This window comes from Simochromis diagramma, unplaced genomic scaffold (assembly GCF_900408965.1).
Source record: "Simochromis diagramma unplaced genomic scaffold, fSimDia1.1 OVJJ01000449.1, whole genome shotgun sequence".
In the NCBI taxonomy this organism is placed as follows: Eukaryota; Metazoa; Chordata; class Actinopteri; order Cichliformes; family Cichlidae; genus Simochromis; species Simochromis diagramma.
This window is the reverse complement of record NW_024387274.1, coordinates 2,953,518-2,970,884: the sequence shown is the minus strand read 5'-3', so window position 1 is coordinate 2,970,884 and position 17,367 is coordinate 2,953,518. Positions and strand designations below refer to the sequence as shown.

Sequence of the window (17,367 nt, the reverse complement as noted above, 5' to 3'; positions counted from 1 at the left end):
GTTTTAAAGTGTCCCACTCTAAGTAATAAATGCAAATATTTCCTCCATTGTTCTTTCACTATATGATTGCATCTGCAACTTAATAAATTATTTTTATTGTCCTTTCAGTTATATATGAGTCCTTGCATTCACAAAGCTAATGGCTAATCTGTGGAAACAAAACATCAACACTGAGTGAGATGAAGTAAGAAACAAGTGAATATTAAAATTATTATCTTACTGCTATTATCATAGTTCATAGACTGACTTTGTGCAAATTGTAAATTGTAAAAAGAGATTTTCCCCCCCCAGTGTATTAGGTTCAGTCATTTTTAGTTTATAACTTTGACGAAGCAGTGAACTCTCGGCTCATTTAAAAATTCGCCAATAATCTGAACACTCATGTCTAATGAGACAAGTGAGAGCAATTGTCACCCTTTGCCTGTTTCCAAATCTGGAAACAATGGCTTGTATTTATAGTGCAACTCTTACCACAGCTAAAACTGAGGGCAAAAAGGACAAAAACAAATATTATAAACTAGCTCTATAGCATGCTGGTGTGGTGGTTAGCACCACCGCCTCATAGCGAGAAGATCCTGGGTTTGTATCCACCATCTGGCCAAGTTAAAGATCACAGAGAAAACCCAAACAGTCAGATGCCCTCAAACCTCTCTGAATAACATGGCTTTTGTTTCTTGTTCCTGGGCTTCTTCCAGTCTGTCTGTAACTACAGTTAAATGTAACCTCCCACTCTTTTCTCAGGAGGTTTTTGTACTTGCTCCATTCTTGCCTCAGCATTCCATCTTCTCCTTCTCTCCATTAGAAACTGTTGAAGGTAAATGGACTGGTTCTTATGTAGCGCTCTGCTCAATCTTGAGCACTCAAAGCGCTTTACCCAACTTGTGCATTCACCCATTCACTCAAGCACATTTTTCTTAGTGCTTTCTAACTTTCTAACATTCACACACATTCATACTCCAATGGATGCATCTGAGAGCAACTTGGTTAGTATCTTGGCCAGTAGATGACCTGCTCTAGCGCCTGAGCTACAGCCACCCATACCTACCCTACCCACCCAAGGTACTGAGCTCATGAAAAAAAAGTTTAGAGCCACCTGCTTTTTGGTGCCAAGCACAGTATCTACGTCATGGTGGAGATTTCAGGAGACAGTGATTTACTGTGGGAGAGCTGGACAGGACTGGTATCTGCTCCTTTGTGAAAGGATGAACAGACGGAGCACTACCAGAGACCTGCAAAGTGACCTCCAGCAGGCACTGGTGTTAATGTCTCTGACCAATCAGAAATAAACACCATGAGGGTGTCCTGAGGGTCAGACGCCCTCTAGTGGACCCTGTGCTCACTGCCTAGTACCATGGAGCCCCATTAGCATTTGCTGTAGTACACCTGAATTGTCAGGTCTACCACTGGAACCCCCCACCTGACTTTTCACATATGAGAGTGGGCTCACCTTGACCACATGTCACAGATGTAAAAGTGTGTGGAGAAGCTGCCCGTAACATTTTTCAACATGCCCTGTCTGTTGGTGGGTCAGTGATGTCTACAGAGACACATCCATGGAGAGACAAATAGACCTCTACCGTCTAGGCAACAGCCAAATGACTGCCAATTGGGTATTAAGATGAAATCCTTGGATCTGAGCTTGGAAAGAAAAGTGTCTGGACTTTAAGTTTCTTGAAGACTTTTCATCTGAGAAGCTTCTTCAGTTTTAGGAGCGATTGGTGAAGAGCCCCAGATTTTAAGCCCAATTGGAGTGTCCCTAAGAGGTCCTGGACCCCCTATTGATCCTCTGCCTAATCACAGTGTGGGTCACAATCAGCCAAGGCTTCAGGTGAACCCGTTTGGAGACTTTGCCCCACCCTATCGACCATCTTTGAACAGAGGCGGTGGCTTACGACACCAACTGTCTGTCATCTATAATCCAGTTTTCAGATCCCTTCCTTAACGTCTACTCACATCCTGGGCCACCTGTTCTCAGTAAGTCACATGATAGGGTGGGGCTGGGTGTTCATTCAGTGGTGCTAGCTTCAGTCATTGTGTAAACGAACTGCTGGAAGGTTGGAAACCTGCAGTCAGCTGAGACTGAAGAAGTCTCCCACTGAAAACATCCAGATGAACAAAACCAGCTTTTTGACATTTACTTACCTGGATGATTGAGCATCAAGACGTCTCACAATGGGTTCACCTGAAAACTTGAAACTTTGGAAACCTTGGAAAGGAAAATACCAACATAAGCAAAAACCACATTTTACTGTATATCAGCCTGTAACTATATTTTTCAGTCCTTTAAATTTAGAGATTTTAAGATAAGAGTCTACAGTATGAGGATTTTTGGAGTCTGCCAAGTGGCAAAAAGCAGAACTGCAGTTTTTGCCACTTGTTGGCTTCAACACTAGAATCAACGGTTATTATCCTACAGAGAGCTGAATTCTTAGATACCCCAAAAATCAAACTGAAAAAATGATGTGGCGGATTAGTCAATTTTACTGAACTTTCATTCAAGCAATTCCCAGAGGTATTCAGTATGGTCTGACAATGAGTCCAAGGATTGTCTGCAAAGGTTGTCAATCATCCAGGTCATCAGGAGCTTGGAAAGAAAAACATCTGGATGTTGTGAGCGTGTGCATTGCCTTTTGGACTATTTTAACAGATTACCTGACTAATGTTAAGGCTGTATTATGTGGTAAAACCAAGGTTTTTGTGCTCTGACCTAGAAAGCGTAGAAACATGGTGTACAACTAGACAGTTATTCTGTCTTCCAGTAACACTGGAGGCAGTCACCTCGTGGGTGTTCCAGCCATGTCCTTCTGGGAGGAAGCCCGTAGACCTGACCATCAGCTGGCCTGGGAAACGCTCAATGTTTCTCAGATAAGCTTGTGGAGGTCACCCGTCTTCAGATAAGTGTCACTTTTACTGAAGTTTTTGTCATTAATTTTCAAACAGCGTGCATCATTAATAATGCACGGCACAGTGCAACGCACTTTTTAGTTGCACTTTTTTGTTTTATTGGCGTTAATTTGTCATATTTTAATATCACGTGAACATCTTTTGTAGTAACATGTTTTCATATTATATTTGTGCCTTGAGAAAACTGTTGTGTATGGCACTAAATAAATAAAATTGAATTGAAATGAAATGAAGAATTTGTGCTTCAGGTCTGTCACATTGTTGTCTGTGCATTTCACCGTTTTTAAAGGGAACTTGCTGACCACGCCAGCTAATAAATTGAAACTTTCTTTCGTCACTCTAAGGTCATTTCTGGCTCCAAAAAACCCAAAATGCTAATTTTGTAACTTCAAAGGAATCCAAAGTGGGAGTCATCACAGTTACCATTTATACATTCACCTTCATTTATACACTTTCACTATAACATTTTTAACTATTTGGATCAATCAGAGTCAAAAGAGGTTCTTTATTTTTGTCAGCTTGTTTTATTGAAAACAAAATAATCACCTAGAAATACCTCAAACATACTGAATTATTTATAGCATTATAATTTCTGCTTTCTTTGCATAATTATTTGTTGACTTGATAATATTAATTTTGCATTATTAGTATTAACATTGTTAATATTCACAGTTAGTCACTGAAATTTGATTTTCCTATATGAGTTCTGTTGGCATCATCAAAAATCTCCAGCCAGTGAATTACTCTTGATCTTATATGACTTTATATTTTATTTTTTTAATCTTGGAAAAGCGTGAACACAAACTAGAACTAAACATGTAAAACTAGTCCAATCGAATCACAGAGACACAAAACAAAAAGGGTTGTATTTTTTATTTTACAGTCACCAGAAGAGCAGATACATCATTTTAGAAAAGAAATTGATATTTGCAAAAAAATTATAATACAATTTTGTCAATATAGATTATGTACATAACGAAATGTCGTCAAACTGAAATAGCTTTCTACTTCTTCGTCATCAAGGAAACAGAGAAGTGAGGGGTCTGGTCCTCCGTAGACCCAGCTCCCTAACCAATAAATATAAACTGTATATATTATCTGGTGCACTCAGCCAGGCATAGACAATACCAGGGCAAGTTATTTCTCAATAATATTCCCTTAATCAGTTCTTGTACATCACTGTGATACACGCTCGCACACCCACGACAAGCTTGACACAATTGCACACAGGCCAGAGAACAAATTACAGTTGAATTACAACAATGGGCTATCTTAACTCCTGAAAAGGAATGAAAAAATCAAAAGAAATGTGCATGGAAATACCCGTCATTGTCCTTGATCACCAGGGAGAAGTGGCTTTCTGGTCAAAGCTCGCTGCAGCTAGCTGAGTAGCACTTGACATTTGGCCTGATTGAAACAGCCAATTCCAAGCTAGAAAATCTCTTACGGTCTTAGAGATCCTACCTACTCATTCAGCTCTTTTCCTCCCTCTTAGCATCTCTTGATATCCATCTACCTTCCTTCCCTCTCTTGTCCCTATTCTCTCTATCTTGAAGGGGACAGTTGCCAGCACGAGGGCTGGCAATTGCCACCCTTTGCCTGTTTTCCCCACTGCGAACAAAGAAAATAAAATGCACACAAAAGCTCCTATCCACGCTGTACCGAAACAGGACAGACAACTGCACGATCACAGAACAAGCACAAGAAAAGACAACAGCAAAGTAAAGCTATGGCCGGGATGGGAGTCTTGTAAAGAGGATTCTTGAAGGACATTGCGAGCATACCGTTTGCCAGCCGCTCTACCTCGTCGCTGGGTACCACCTCTCAAAATACGCCCTGCTTGTGCTTTGTGGGAGGTGCAGAGAATTATGACTTTGTGCCAATGAGCGAATACACACACTTGCATAAATCATCCATCTTGTTTGGCGGTTAATTACTCTTGTTTACCCTCCGAGTAACCTCGGGATGGGGCGGCGCGATAGGAGGGAGCCTGGGAAGAAGAGATAGCACCAAATAGTAATCTGCTGACGGTGTTCATCAGTGAGCAATTCACAGGAGTAAAAGCACATAGTGGGCTTGAACCTGGGTGTTAGTGAATTACACAAGGTTACCTGGGGTCTGAGGACAGCAGCTCCATCAACATGCTGGCCTGACCACACTTGCTCACTAAGGTATTCTCGGGTCAGTCGGTGAAGGTGCCACGCCGAGGCGATGAGGCACAGGCCAATCAGAGAGCCCCTAAGGATGCACAGCAGGCCGCGATCGTTGCTTATTTCATTATGGGGAAAGCTACATAAATCCACTAAATGGAGAAGAAGAGACACAGAGGGAATATTTGCATTTCTTCTCTCCTATCATCCCCCCTCAATGCCACCCCACCCCCGCCCTCAAAAATCACCCATTTCAATCCCTCCCCCATTTAGTGCAGAGTGAGTTTAATCATCACTTTTGCCAAAACACATTAAGCCAATGTGTCCAGAGTTGAAGAGAAAGGGGGAGGTTGAAAAACTACAGAGTGGCGCATTAGATTTGCAATAGTGATGCATCACTCTGGCATTACTTTGGAGATTAAAGAAGGGACGTTGCATTTCAGTGCTGAGCGTTGCCTAATGGACGCCTGTCCTCCTGTGCCGAGCCTGAAACGAAACACCGTTGTCCACCTGGAGAAGACGAGTCGCAATCACCCTGGAGTTCCCCTCTTCTATACCTGCAAATTCCCTCTTCTTCTAAAAACCTTTTTTCTTTAAACTTCAAAGCCTTCCCTTGACTTTTAACCCCCGATTTGAGAGCGCCTCCACACTGAAGACATTTATGCAGCTGTTTGATCATGTTCTCAAGTCAAGAACAACGCCTCCTTTAATACTGTAAAGTGGATTGCATACATTAAAGTTAAGCCAACACACAACATGACTTTGCCTGGGCTCTGTGTTACTGCTGTTGTATGAAAAGATGGATATAAAGTGCTTGGAAGCTTAGGGACAGGCAGAATGAGCTTGGGAATAGAGAATAAAAATATAAAAAATGAAAGGCGGGGGGGGGGTTGCTTTAGCACTGTGCTAACTGGGGGCAAATTCGATATGGCGACAGAAGGCTTTTAAGTAAGAGAAAGAGCACAACATCGGAGTGTGGGGAGTCCCCAGAAAACAAAATGATGATACAGAATCACAGTCAGTCAGTCAGTCCAAGGCTACAGCCAAACAGCAGCCCAGCCCAGGGAATGAGCTTTCTGGTCACGAGTCTGTATGTATGGGCGTAAGTTCACCCCGGCACCCAGCTCTGGTTGCTGTGTGAAGGTGGGGGGCATGCAAAAGCCCCTAGACTCATGCCCATCCCCATCCCCACTCCCTGGGACAGAGAACCGTCAAAGTTGAAGTCCATGTTTTCTGTATTCATAAAATCACTGAGCAGGATAGAGTCCACATCACAGTCTAGACTATTAGGGACATTCTCCATCTCCAGGTCAGCAGCCATTCTACTCTGGGAGTTTTGAGGTTGGAAACCAGCATTCCCTGACTGGTGATTGTTGGGGTAGAACCCATGCCAGGAGTCAGTGATACCCTGATGGTGAGCTCCAGGGTAAGGCTGATGACGAGGGTGAGGTGCGGATGCCAGGCGGCAGGGGTCCTGGGGAACACCCATGATGCCGGCAGGGTTCGGGGGCAGAGAAGGGGATGTTGGGAGGTGGGGACGGGGTCCATAGTGGTTAGAGGTCTTGAGACTGTAGGGCTGCAGGATGTCAGTGCTCACTCTCGGGGAAAGAGCCTGATGGTGAGGCCCGCTATGCATAGGGTTATGAGGGTTGTGGGGATTGTGGTTGTGCAGGTGACTCTGCGTGGAGTGAGGGTTGTGATCATGGCTAGGATTTACTTTACTGTGATTGTGATCATGACTCGAACCGTAGTCGTGAGCCGGGTGGGGCTTGTGACTGTGTGCGTAGTCGAGGCAGGCTTGGTGTTTATGACCCTGATTGTGGTTCTGATGGTGAGTTGTGTTCTGGTCATGGTCATTGTGTAGACTTGCATTGCAAGCATGCTCTTGGCTGTGGTTCTGATTGTGGCTGCGATTCTGATTGTGGTTGTGCTGGCTGTGAATGCCATTGGTTCCCTGTGTCATTAATGTGTGTGGTTCCCGTCCTTGGCTCAGGACTGTGTCTTTGTTGCAATATCGAGGACCTCCAGTGAGCAAACTCTGCAGGGCATTGTTCTCTGAATAGCCCCTCACTGGGCGCTGGAAGCTGACTGGCTTGTTCTCCTGGATGGTCTCCATGGGAGTGTGGTGGCGCAGCATGCCCATAGAAGGCTGTCCGTACATTGGCGCACAGTAGGAGCCCTCTGCCTTGGGTCCAGGCACATAGGGATAACCATTGCATTTAATTTGTGGTGGCTGGGGGTAGCCACTCTCATCTAGACTGATAGCCCCAGTCAGGTCAGTCAGCTGAGGCAATTCCACCGTGGGACAGTGGCCTCCAGTGCCCAAGGCTGGGGAACGCGTGCTAGTGGGGCTTGGGTATATTCTTGGGGAAGCTGAATTGGAAAGCCCACCCTCCTCTGGTTCATCAGCCTCGGCCTCAGCTAGGATTGGAGATAGGCAGCCGCTCAACGTGGAGCCAGAAGATGACGTGCGGGAATGGAGGTCTGTCCAAGTATCATACTCCTCTCCACCTATGCCCACACCTCCTTTCGCCGCTGGACTGCCGTGCTCTGGGGAGCCTTGCATCGCTGGTCCAGCTCCCTGACCTTGTCCTCGTTGGAGCCCCATGGCCCCTGCTCTCTTCCGGCTGATGCGACCCTTCGTCTTCAGGTAGCGGGTGCCATTGTCTATAGATGCACGTCGCCTCGGTCCCTTTCCCATCTTCCCGCCTTCTGGGTTGAGCATCCACCAGGAACTCTTCCCCGTCCCTTCATTTTGCACCCGGATGAAGCGACTGTGCAGCGACAGATTGTGCCTGATAGAATTCTGCAACAAGAAAGAAAAATAGGAGAAAGGAAGAGAGAGAGAGAAGAAAATTGATAAATGTTAACACCCAAGGGAACATTTAGGGTTAAATAATCATTTCTTGAGAAAACAAAGTCATTTCGAATTATGGTTAAACTGTCGAGGCAGCACTGCAAGTGAGAAAAAAGATGGATAAAGAAAAAGCAGATGGAGGGGTGAGCAGAGAGGGCAGGGAAAGTGAAGGGCCAATCAATATCTCCCTTGACCTGCCTCTCCTCTCCACACGCGCTCAGTGAGTCATAATATGGACATGGGTGCAGCCTCTACATCAAACCATCACCAAGGTTACAGAAATGAATCACACAAGGCAACCCAATCACAGACAGCCCGTATCGATTGCAGGGCCTCCAAATATGAAAGCCTAAGATCCAGCCAGAGAAGAAGAGGGGGGAGGCGGGGGATTTGGCCTGAGAAGCTGTGGAAGAGCACCAGAAAAAAAAAAGAAACACTACAGAGGCCTGGAATAAGTTACAGTGGAAGTAAGTGGGAGGACGGGAGGGACCTGCTCATCTGACCTCTTTTAAAAATCATGGCACAATTAGCACGACTGTAGGTGACCACGGCAGACAGCTTTATAATGAAGTCCTTCTGCAAGTCGCTTGAAATGGAGACGGATGTAGTGACTGTGGGTGGGTGTGGAGCGCTGTGGGGTGGTGGGGGGGAGTATGCAATAAGCCTCTCCAGACCCTGTTTAAGTGTCTGAGTGACGGCTGTATAGTTAATCCAGAGCTCTGCAGCAGCATTTGAAACTGGTGCCAACCTGGAGTGAGTTGATGAGATCTAAGCCTGCCTAAAGGAGAGCTTAGCAGGGATACACATCATCTCAGCTGGCCAAGTAAGACTAAGTACAGCATGTTCATCCAAATCTTTCCGGCTTGTGTCATTATTCACACTCTTTCCAGTTTTCCTCGCCATTCTGCCCTCTCTTTCTTCCCTTTGGTTTTTTGGTCTTTTGGGAGCAACAATTCCTCCAAACATCTACCCCAATGCCCGCAATCACACACTTTTCTTTTTCCTCTCAGGAGATATCTATCTATTTCTGCCTTGTTTATTACCTGCACATAGCTCACAATCTCTGTCTCCTGATATCTCGAGCCATTCTCTATCTTCATTCACTCCCCGTCCCCTGTCCAATTTTCCTGCTCTCAGCCCCATTCATCTCCCTATCTGTGTCCCAGCCTCTCTAGATCCTGACAATGCTCATTTTCTCTCTCTCTCTTATTCTCTCTCTATCTATCCTCCCATCATCTCGCAAAACTTCGGCTACCACCTCTCCTCTATCATTCACTCACTCATTTATTCATACATGCATATATTCGCATGTAAAAGCAAATATCAACCAGAAACAAACCTAAGGCTAAACATTTCAGTGCTGCCTGTAGATTCAGCATATGTATAGCCCCCCCCCCCACACACACACACACACACACACACACAGAGTTAACTGGCTGCAAATTGGACAGCACATTATGAAAAGCACAGCATCCAGAGTGGCAGGTAATGGGTTTCTCACAGGAAGAATTCAGGTTTATGTGAGTTTGGGATCAGTCTTGTATCCCACCTACTACTGTTTTCATTCATGCAGAAGAGCCCACCCATCCCCACGGCGTGACTCCTAACAGGTAATGTTTACCTATCCTCCACTCTCATCACGCTGCCTTGACTAGACTCTCTTCACAGATGTGGAAATTTCCTACGAGAGCTGTATTTATGGTTTTTTCCTGCTGTTTCAAAGTGTTCTCTCCAAAACACCAGGTCAACAAAATTGCACAAGCTCAACATTTACCAAAGAAATAGAGCGACTGCACTCCTGCGCCGCAGCTCGCTATGGAGAGCAGACTTAATCAAAGCCAAATTGAACGATGACACCATGTGAAAGAGGCCACCAGTGGAGGCGACCCGCATCAGGTGATCTGAGAGCGGCACCCTGACAGGTTCCTCCGCAACATGACGGCTCCGGCTGAGCGTAGCCATGGCAACAGAGTAAACCAAAAGAGGCGTAGTGAAGAGAGGGGAGGTGATGGTAAGGAGGAGAAGTGGGGGGAGGAGGCTGATGCTGTTTGATGCTGCAGGCAACTCCAAACAGCCTTTTATCTGAGTCTGTCAGATTCCTGCTCCAATCCACCAGGGAGGCTCAATCACCAGTAGTCCCAAAGCCTCACTACCTGTACCAAGCTGTGATTAGCGTGTGTGTGTGTGTGTGTGTGTGTGTGTGTGTGTGTGTGTGTGTGTGTGTGTGTGTGTGTGTGTGTGTGCGGTGGGGGAGGGGGAGGGGCTTCTGAACACCTACAAGAGCAACAATTATGCCACAACAGCAGGCTGCTGTTCCCGTCCCTGCTTTTATAATGTGTACGTTCATGTGGCTGCTTACATATAATGATTCCTGACTGTCAGTCCTTCTGAAACAATAACAGCACAAAGAGTTAAATCCTGAAATTAACAATTATGTAAACTTACTTCAGCTTCTTGCACTGCACCACGCTGCCTGCATTTTCAAGTTTAGACTTGAGGAGACTTTTTTGTGTAATTCATCAAATGAAACCTCAAATAAAGAAGTGTGTATGTTCAGTTCATCAATAATTGCACACAGGATAATAGATAATAAAGTATCATGTTGATCTTTTGAAACAAAAGTCATTTTTTTATTTTCAATCATCATTATATTAGTTGCACGGAGCTGAAACTAAGGCTGTCCTGTAAATTATTTCCCCGAATGTGCAGCGGTGGTCTAATGGTGATAATTCAGCCGTATGACCACTCTGGAGTCTGCCGTTTGTCATGCTGTTGAAACGTGCAGCACTGATTCATTTATTGGTATTTATGTTTAAATCAGTGTGAGCTAAATAACTGAAGGACTTTTCTCAGCAGCATTTTGCAGGTAAAGGTGAATTTCCCTTTAATCTTTATAAAGTTTAACAGAAACTCTCATCATAAACGGGTGGTCTCATCCCACAAATTAGAACAATTTGAGATATGTTTTTAGCATGGTGCCAATTTAATTTCACTTTATCTATACAGCACCAAATCTCCTCAAAGCCCTTTATATTGTAAGGTAGACCCTACGATAATAGAGACAAACTCAACAAGCATTTTGGGTCCAAGAGACTTTAAATCCTCTCCTTTAGCAAAAAGAAGTACTGAAACTACTTGACACCAAAGGCTTCTGTCTCTGTGGGACTAGCTGTCCAATGTGTTTAGTGTCAGAAATGTCTTTGACCACACTACACTGGGACTTTGGACAGTCTGCAGGTTATAATGGTAATCACATCTCTATAGCTGGAGTGAAATCCTCAAGTGTACCCTTTGGCTAGAATAAAAAACAAGTAAAAATAGATTCCCAGGCTTATGTAGGCCATAGCTGTGTTTATATTAAGCTGCCAATAAGACTGATCTGACGCGGAGGAGCCCGCTCCCTTTGCTCTATGTCTCTGCCTTTCTGCTAATGCTGACGGAGATGGACTGCTGCAGAGAGAACAATAACTGAATCTGTCCTCATATCCACCCTGCTCCTCTACAGGGAATGCACTGCACTGTAGCACAGCTGTATGTTCTGCCTAAATACTGAGTGAGTCTGATCCTGGCACTTCTTTCACTGAGTCAGGGAATAGTCAGTCCAGTTGTTAGCTAATGGTCCATAGACACACAAATCTGTGCGTACACAGATGTCCTGTTGTTTCCCCGTTAAAAACACATCGGGCTACAGTTCCAAACAAGTACTTCATATTTCTCTCTGTGAGATTAAATTACAGAAAAGAGCTCAAATAGAATCGGAAAAAATCTTAGTTCAAACTTCACATACAGCATGAAAACATGAGGGGAACATGTGCTACAGATCAGAGACACGTTAGTCAGTGACTTTGGATCAGACTTGTTTTGTCCATTAATGTTTTGAAAAGTCTCGCCTACGATTTCTGTGACTGTTGTATTTAAGATGGAACGACAACAGACACAACTGAAGCAGAAGAAACTGATATGGCCTACCTTTGCTTCACAGTGCAAACCAAGCTTTAACAGTGCGTTTCCCATGATGCAACAGTAGCGTCAAAATCAAAAGCTGACCTACAGAGGACATTATACATCTGTTTAAACAGGCTGATCAGAGCATCCCATTCTGAACAAATCAAACTGTAACTGCTGCTTGGCTTCCACAGTGAGCATGCAGACGATGTCATCCCTGCAGTCTGTTTAAGTCTAGTGCAATAGATCAGATGATGCTCTCAGACTGCAGTAGGTCATGTCATGCTGCTGCTGTTTTGTCTGCTATGCACCTACATTTTTTCCTGCAAATAGCATTTTGAATGTTCAGAAAGCATGCATCCTCTTCAGCTGCATGCTGACATACTCCCTTTCAGAAAAGCAATAACAGAGCAATGGCTAATTTTCTTGATTATTATTATTTTCAACCCCCTTGTCCTTTTTCATTCTGGGTGAGCTAGCTAACACTAATTACATGTATTGCAAATTATCCAGTTTGTGTTGCGTAGCAACGCAAATGACTCAACCCATTCTGCTCTTTTCCCTCTTGTTGCCTTTCTAATATTTCTATCAATGAAGCTATACGTGCGTATAGAGAAAAGCCTTGTGTGTTAGCTCTGTGGAACAGAAAGTAGCAGCACACAAAAAACAAACTCGGTTTCCACATATTTAAACATCTCTTTGCACTTTAACTCTGTCCGTGCTTTAGATCTGTTATTAAAAGCCAACCCACCAGCATTTGTGGTTTGCAAGTGTGGCACATTAAATGAGGCCTCTCAGCATTACTGTCATTCAGATGGATGCTGACTCCTTCATTAAACTGCATTGTTTTTGATGATGAACAGGCGTCAGAGACAAAGCTGTCCCTAATTTACAGTTCTGATTTGTAAAGTAGAAAAGCTGGTGATGTGGACTCTCCACTTTGCTTTTGCACCTTTATATTTTATATATATATTTTTGAAGTTGTTCTCATTGTTTTAAATCAAACTTAATATAAAAAAGTGTTAATATGGTCCAACAAAGTCAGGAAAAGACGCCAGAAGAACAGAAGAGAGCAAAATGAGAAGCAAAGTGATGCAATCTATCTGTAAGACACGCAGGCGATTTGTGTCTCTTTTCTCACTCGGTCTTGCTCATAAGTTGGAGCGAGGGAAACCTTTTACATGTCTGCTCCCCAGGGCCTGTTATTTCATTATCTGGCTACAATTGTTATTATTATCTTCAATCTACTGTAATTTCTTTATTTTTCCTCTTCTCGTTTTCCTCTCGTGTGTCGTCCTTTTGTTCGGTCGTCCTCTCTCTGAAGCGCTGCTGCGTTTTGTAAAGGTGCTATAAATTGAGCTCGAATCAACAACAACATTAGATGCCACACATGTAAACACCACCATACGTACGGTGTTTCACAACTCGTTCGCCTCGCCTTGCGTGGGCACAGACTTGCACAAGGCGCCCCCACCCCACTCTAAACTGGCAATCATACTTAATCCCTCTCCAGCCTGAGTAATCCCTAACAATCCAGGGCTAATCCTGGTTAATTCTGGGCACTCCTCAGCTGGGTTTCACCCTGAAACCACAGAGACAGGGTGGGGATTGGTCGGATCATGGCGACTGAGGGTGGGCGCACCATTGATAGACATAATTGGTCAGACGGTTATTGGGAGTCGAGAAAAACAAGCACAGGTTTTCGCGGGTCTTCCAAACACATCCGGATTGACCCCGTGCTATTTGTCCTGGTAGAAAACATGTTTTTCTCCAGAGCCCGCGTTAGCGTCTCCCTGCTAATAAAAGTCTGTGCTGGTTATTCGCCTGCTACTGAAACGTGAGCCGTGTGTGATTTAACACAAGTACCACAGGCAGCACATACAGTATGAGCCATTCCTCTGCTATAAAAGGCTTCTGAGAAGTCATTAGCCTCTATTCAATCAGCTCTACCTACCGAAGCTCCTAGCTCAATTCTTCTTAGTGGCTATTGATCCTGATTCCATAATGAAGCACTTAAGACGCCTTGATCAAGCTGCTCCTTAATCTAGCGTTAAGGAGATTGAGACCTTTTCACCCCGTGTCTCAGACAGACTTATTACTCTGGCGCACGGGTACAGTGGCAGCCTCGGGTTGGTCTCTTTTAAGCCCCGTTGGTGCAGCGTAGGCAGTGCGAGCACTTTTACTCTCTGCCACTTTGAAAAGTGTCAATATTCCCAAAGCCAAGAGTGTTAATGAAGCAATGTGTCGGTGACAGGGGAAAAACAAGGAGGCCTTTGCTGTTTGCAGGCTCGACCGTGTGCAGGATGTGAACCGTGGGTATGCGCGTGACAGCAAAGAGGAAACTGATTTACCTTCAGCTGCGGCGAGACGAGGGAACACGGACGAGTCCAGCTTCTGGATGTTTTTGCTTTTACCTCGCCGTCCTCGCAGGACAGAACGCCTCTTGAAGAGGATTCAACAGAACGTCATGCAGTGGATTTGATAGTCCACACATTTTAAGAAGCCCACCTCTAATTTATAATGCATTCCACAGCGCATTCAAGCAGACTGTTGCATTTTGCATTTCATGCAGTGTCCCATTAGATGTGGTCCAGCAGTGGATTGTTCTACGCGCCGTGTTGAAAAGTAGCAGGACTAGGCAAAGCCGTTTGCTCAACCATTATTTATTAATCCATTTCACACAGCCAGGAGTCATTATGCACGGTCCTGTCAATGGGTATCTCTCTATGCCGCGCATTTATTTGATAATAAGCAGGAGTGGGGAAAAAGATAAAAGCACAGACTGCGTTCATTGTGAAGCCTTTTCTGCAGGCGGGGAGACTTAAATGAGAGCAGCCAGGCTCTGTGTAGGAATGGGTCTTGTGTGCTAAGCCTGTCTGGAGGCAATCGATGGAAATTAGTCAACGCTAAAGATTCACTTCCTGTGACTGATGTCACGGGCTGTGCTTGTCTCTTTGAAGGGAAATAAAGAAGTGGGAGGCTGAGGGATTAATGGGGTTGGAGAAGGTGTGAGCAAGCTGAGTTTGGGTGGGAGCTAAGCTGGGAAAAGAGATGCCATTCTTCTCTCTCTTTTCTTGACTGCAGGAAAATAATAGGTCAGAGAAACCAGTGTAACTTTAACGTTTAAGACAATGCGTGGTTGTGTACAAGCAGCACAGAGCAGTGAGCTAGAATGCAGATTAGTGCGTGAGAAACATGGCATCGCATAGGAGATCACTGAAGTGTGTGTGAAAGAACCACCTCGTTGAACGTAGACGACATTTTTGGTGCAAACAACAGTTAAGAAAGGTTTTAATGCAGGAGCTGGAAACAAAGCAAGCTTTGGCTTCATTTATACACGTCTGTCTCATCTGGCATGTTCTTTGGGTCATGATGTGAGCAGCCCATCAAACAAGAATCTCTTTCTGTGCTCAGGATGCATTACAGTGTTTACACTGCTAGCAGCAGTTTCCGATGTTCCTGTTGTGGCTGTGACAATTGGATCAGAGTTAGTGTCTCCTGCAGTTGTGCTGAGACTGCCTCCTGAAAGGTGCACCAGTTAGCTTCTTCTGAAAGTGCAGCCGAGGGACTAGAGCCAGTCCTCGGGCGACAGAAGGCCTTTCACTCCCCCTCACTCCCTGTGGAGCTCCACAAGCTCTAGAGGGGTCTGGTAGGGGGTGGGGTACACTGGGAGAGAAGGGACTAACCTGAGAAAAGGTAGACAAGAAAAGAGCCTGAGGGACTGGGGGCGGACAGCAAGCCCAATTCCCAGCGAAGAGGCCTCTAATTGGAGCTGCCGGCCTGCTGAGGCTCTCCCTCTGCAGAAGGACATAAGGAGCCAAGTGAAGGCGGAGAGCCCGGGGGCGAGAGGAGAGGGCAGATAAAAATAGAGCGGGCAGATTAACGAGCATCTGAAAGCGGGGCAGGGGATCAGAAAATCCTCCCTGCGTGCCAGAGATGCCCAGTTCATGGGCCAGAGCCAGCTCTGTAAAGACTGATGCAGCCATAATGGCGCTTCCTTCCTGTTGTCCTTACATCACAGAGAGCAAAACCAGCGTGTTCTGCTACTTACATTTAAATAAAGCACTGTAGGAGTCATCTTTCTGCTCTAAAATGCTCTTATTTTGATAGTTTAGATATCATATAAGGAAAGCTACATCGTAAAAGAAAAGATCCTAAAAAGACAGTAATATTCCAGCAGCTGGGGCGCCAAAATAATACCAGAAGATACCAGAAAATAACTTTCTCATGAAAATACGGTTATTTTCAGTAATGACAATACAGTTTGTTGCCCTACTTTTACATGGGCTTTTGCCTTTTTCAAGTGCTTTTAAACATTAAATTAAGAACAATTTAATGTGATTAAACAATGAAATTACCTATAATCAAGGTCAATGAATGCAGCAATATGAATAATAACACTTAAATGTACAAAAATATACAGTTGGTTTAAATAATAATGGATTGCATTCATATCGCGCTTTATGAGACCCTCAAAGCGCTTTACAATTCCACTTTATAATTCCCCTCTGACCATCACCAGTAGGTGAAGCATCTTGCCCAAGGACACAACGACCGAGACTGTCCGAGCCGGGGCTCGAACCGGCAACCTTCTGATTACAAGGCGAACTCTTGGGCCACAATCGCCCTAAATAACAATTATAATAATTATTATTTGATGTAAAAAAAGTTTATATATTTTTCCATAGCATCACATTTGAATTTAACAGTTCGATCTTTCAAATAACGGACAGATATTTGTGAAATCATGATACATTTGTGAATTATTTTAACAATCTAAATATGCTCATGTACAGACAGATACGTTTAAAAAACAAGAATTATTACATTTACAGTGATTTTACGTTAATTTACGTTTGAAATGTGAAATCAGTCTATTTATGTAAATTTAATGATGTTCTAGAAGAACGGAACAAAACTGTAAAATACTTTTATATTACAATTTATTTACAGTGTATCTCACCTCTGCAGCGTATACATTTTTATACTGATCACTTTTTAAATGTTTGTATTTTGGGGGAATCACTTGCAAAGCTTCAAACACTTATGATTGAATCCTTTTCTGGTTTCATTATCCTACAGTTACATTATCATTACAGATTTCATGGAGTTTTGCTTGTGACAAAAATGAGGAAAAAATGATACAAACAATGAAAATGCCCCACATGATAGTAACAAAACCACATCACCTCCACAGCTGACTCCTCCCCCCCTGAGAGTTTCACGCACCAGGTGTAACATCGTGACACCTACGAGAGCCAAAGGAGGAGCTGATAAACAGGACTGATCACACCTGCAGTCAGGTCTCAGGAGAGCACCTCCTCCCAGCACTCAGCACGTGTGCTGATCCACAGTGAAGAGCCGATTCAGGCTAACGGGAAAAAAAGATCGACTTGGAGAAACAAAGATGGAGGACCCCGCCACACGCTTTCACCGCCTTTCATCCAGAGTGTGAAAAACACAATATTGTAGCCTTGAATAACAAACTCGTATGGAAGCGGTGATGAGCTT

General features: G+C 44.3%; 1 protein-coding gene across 2 annotated transcripts in view; it reads right to left on the bottom strand.

Annotated features, from left to right (window-relative positions):
- Nucleotides 1-1,032: 1,032 nt before the first annotated feature.
- The window catches only part of foxo6b (forkhead box O6 b), a 42,559-nt gene continuing 26,224 nt past the window's right edge, over nt 1,033-17,367 (bottom strand). The window contains exons 2-3 of one of the 2 annotated variants that reach the window (XR_005691675.1): nt 5,016-7,860; nt 1,033-4,894 (exon numbers count right to left, since the gene is read on the bottom strand). Coding sequence is in view for 1 of the 2 variants with exons in the window: in XM_040002620.1 (XP_039858554.1) it covers nt 6,163-7,860 (1,698 nt within the window). In the remaining variant the exon portion in view is untranslated. Of the gene's footprint in view, nt 7,861-17,367 lie in introns of both variants that reach the window. The other variant, XM_040002620.1, reaches the window with a different exon arrangement.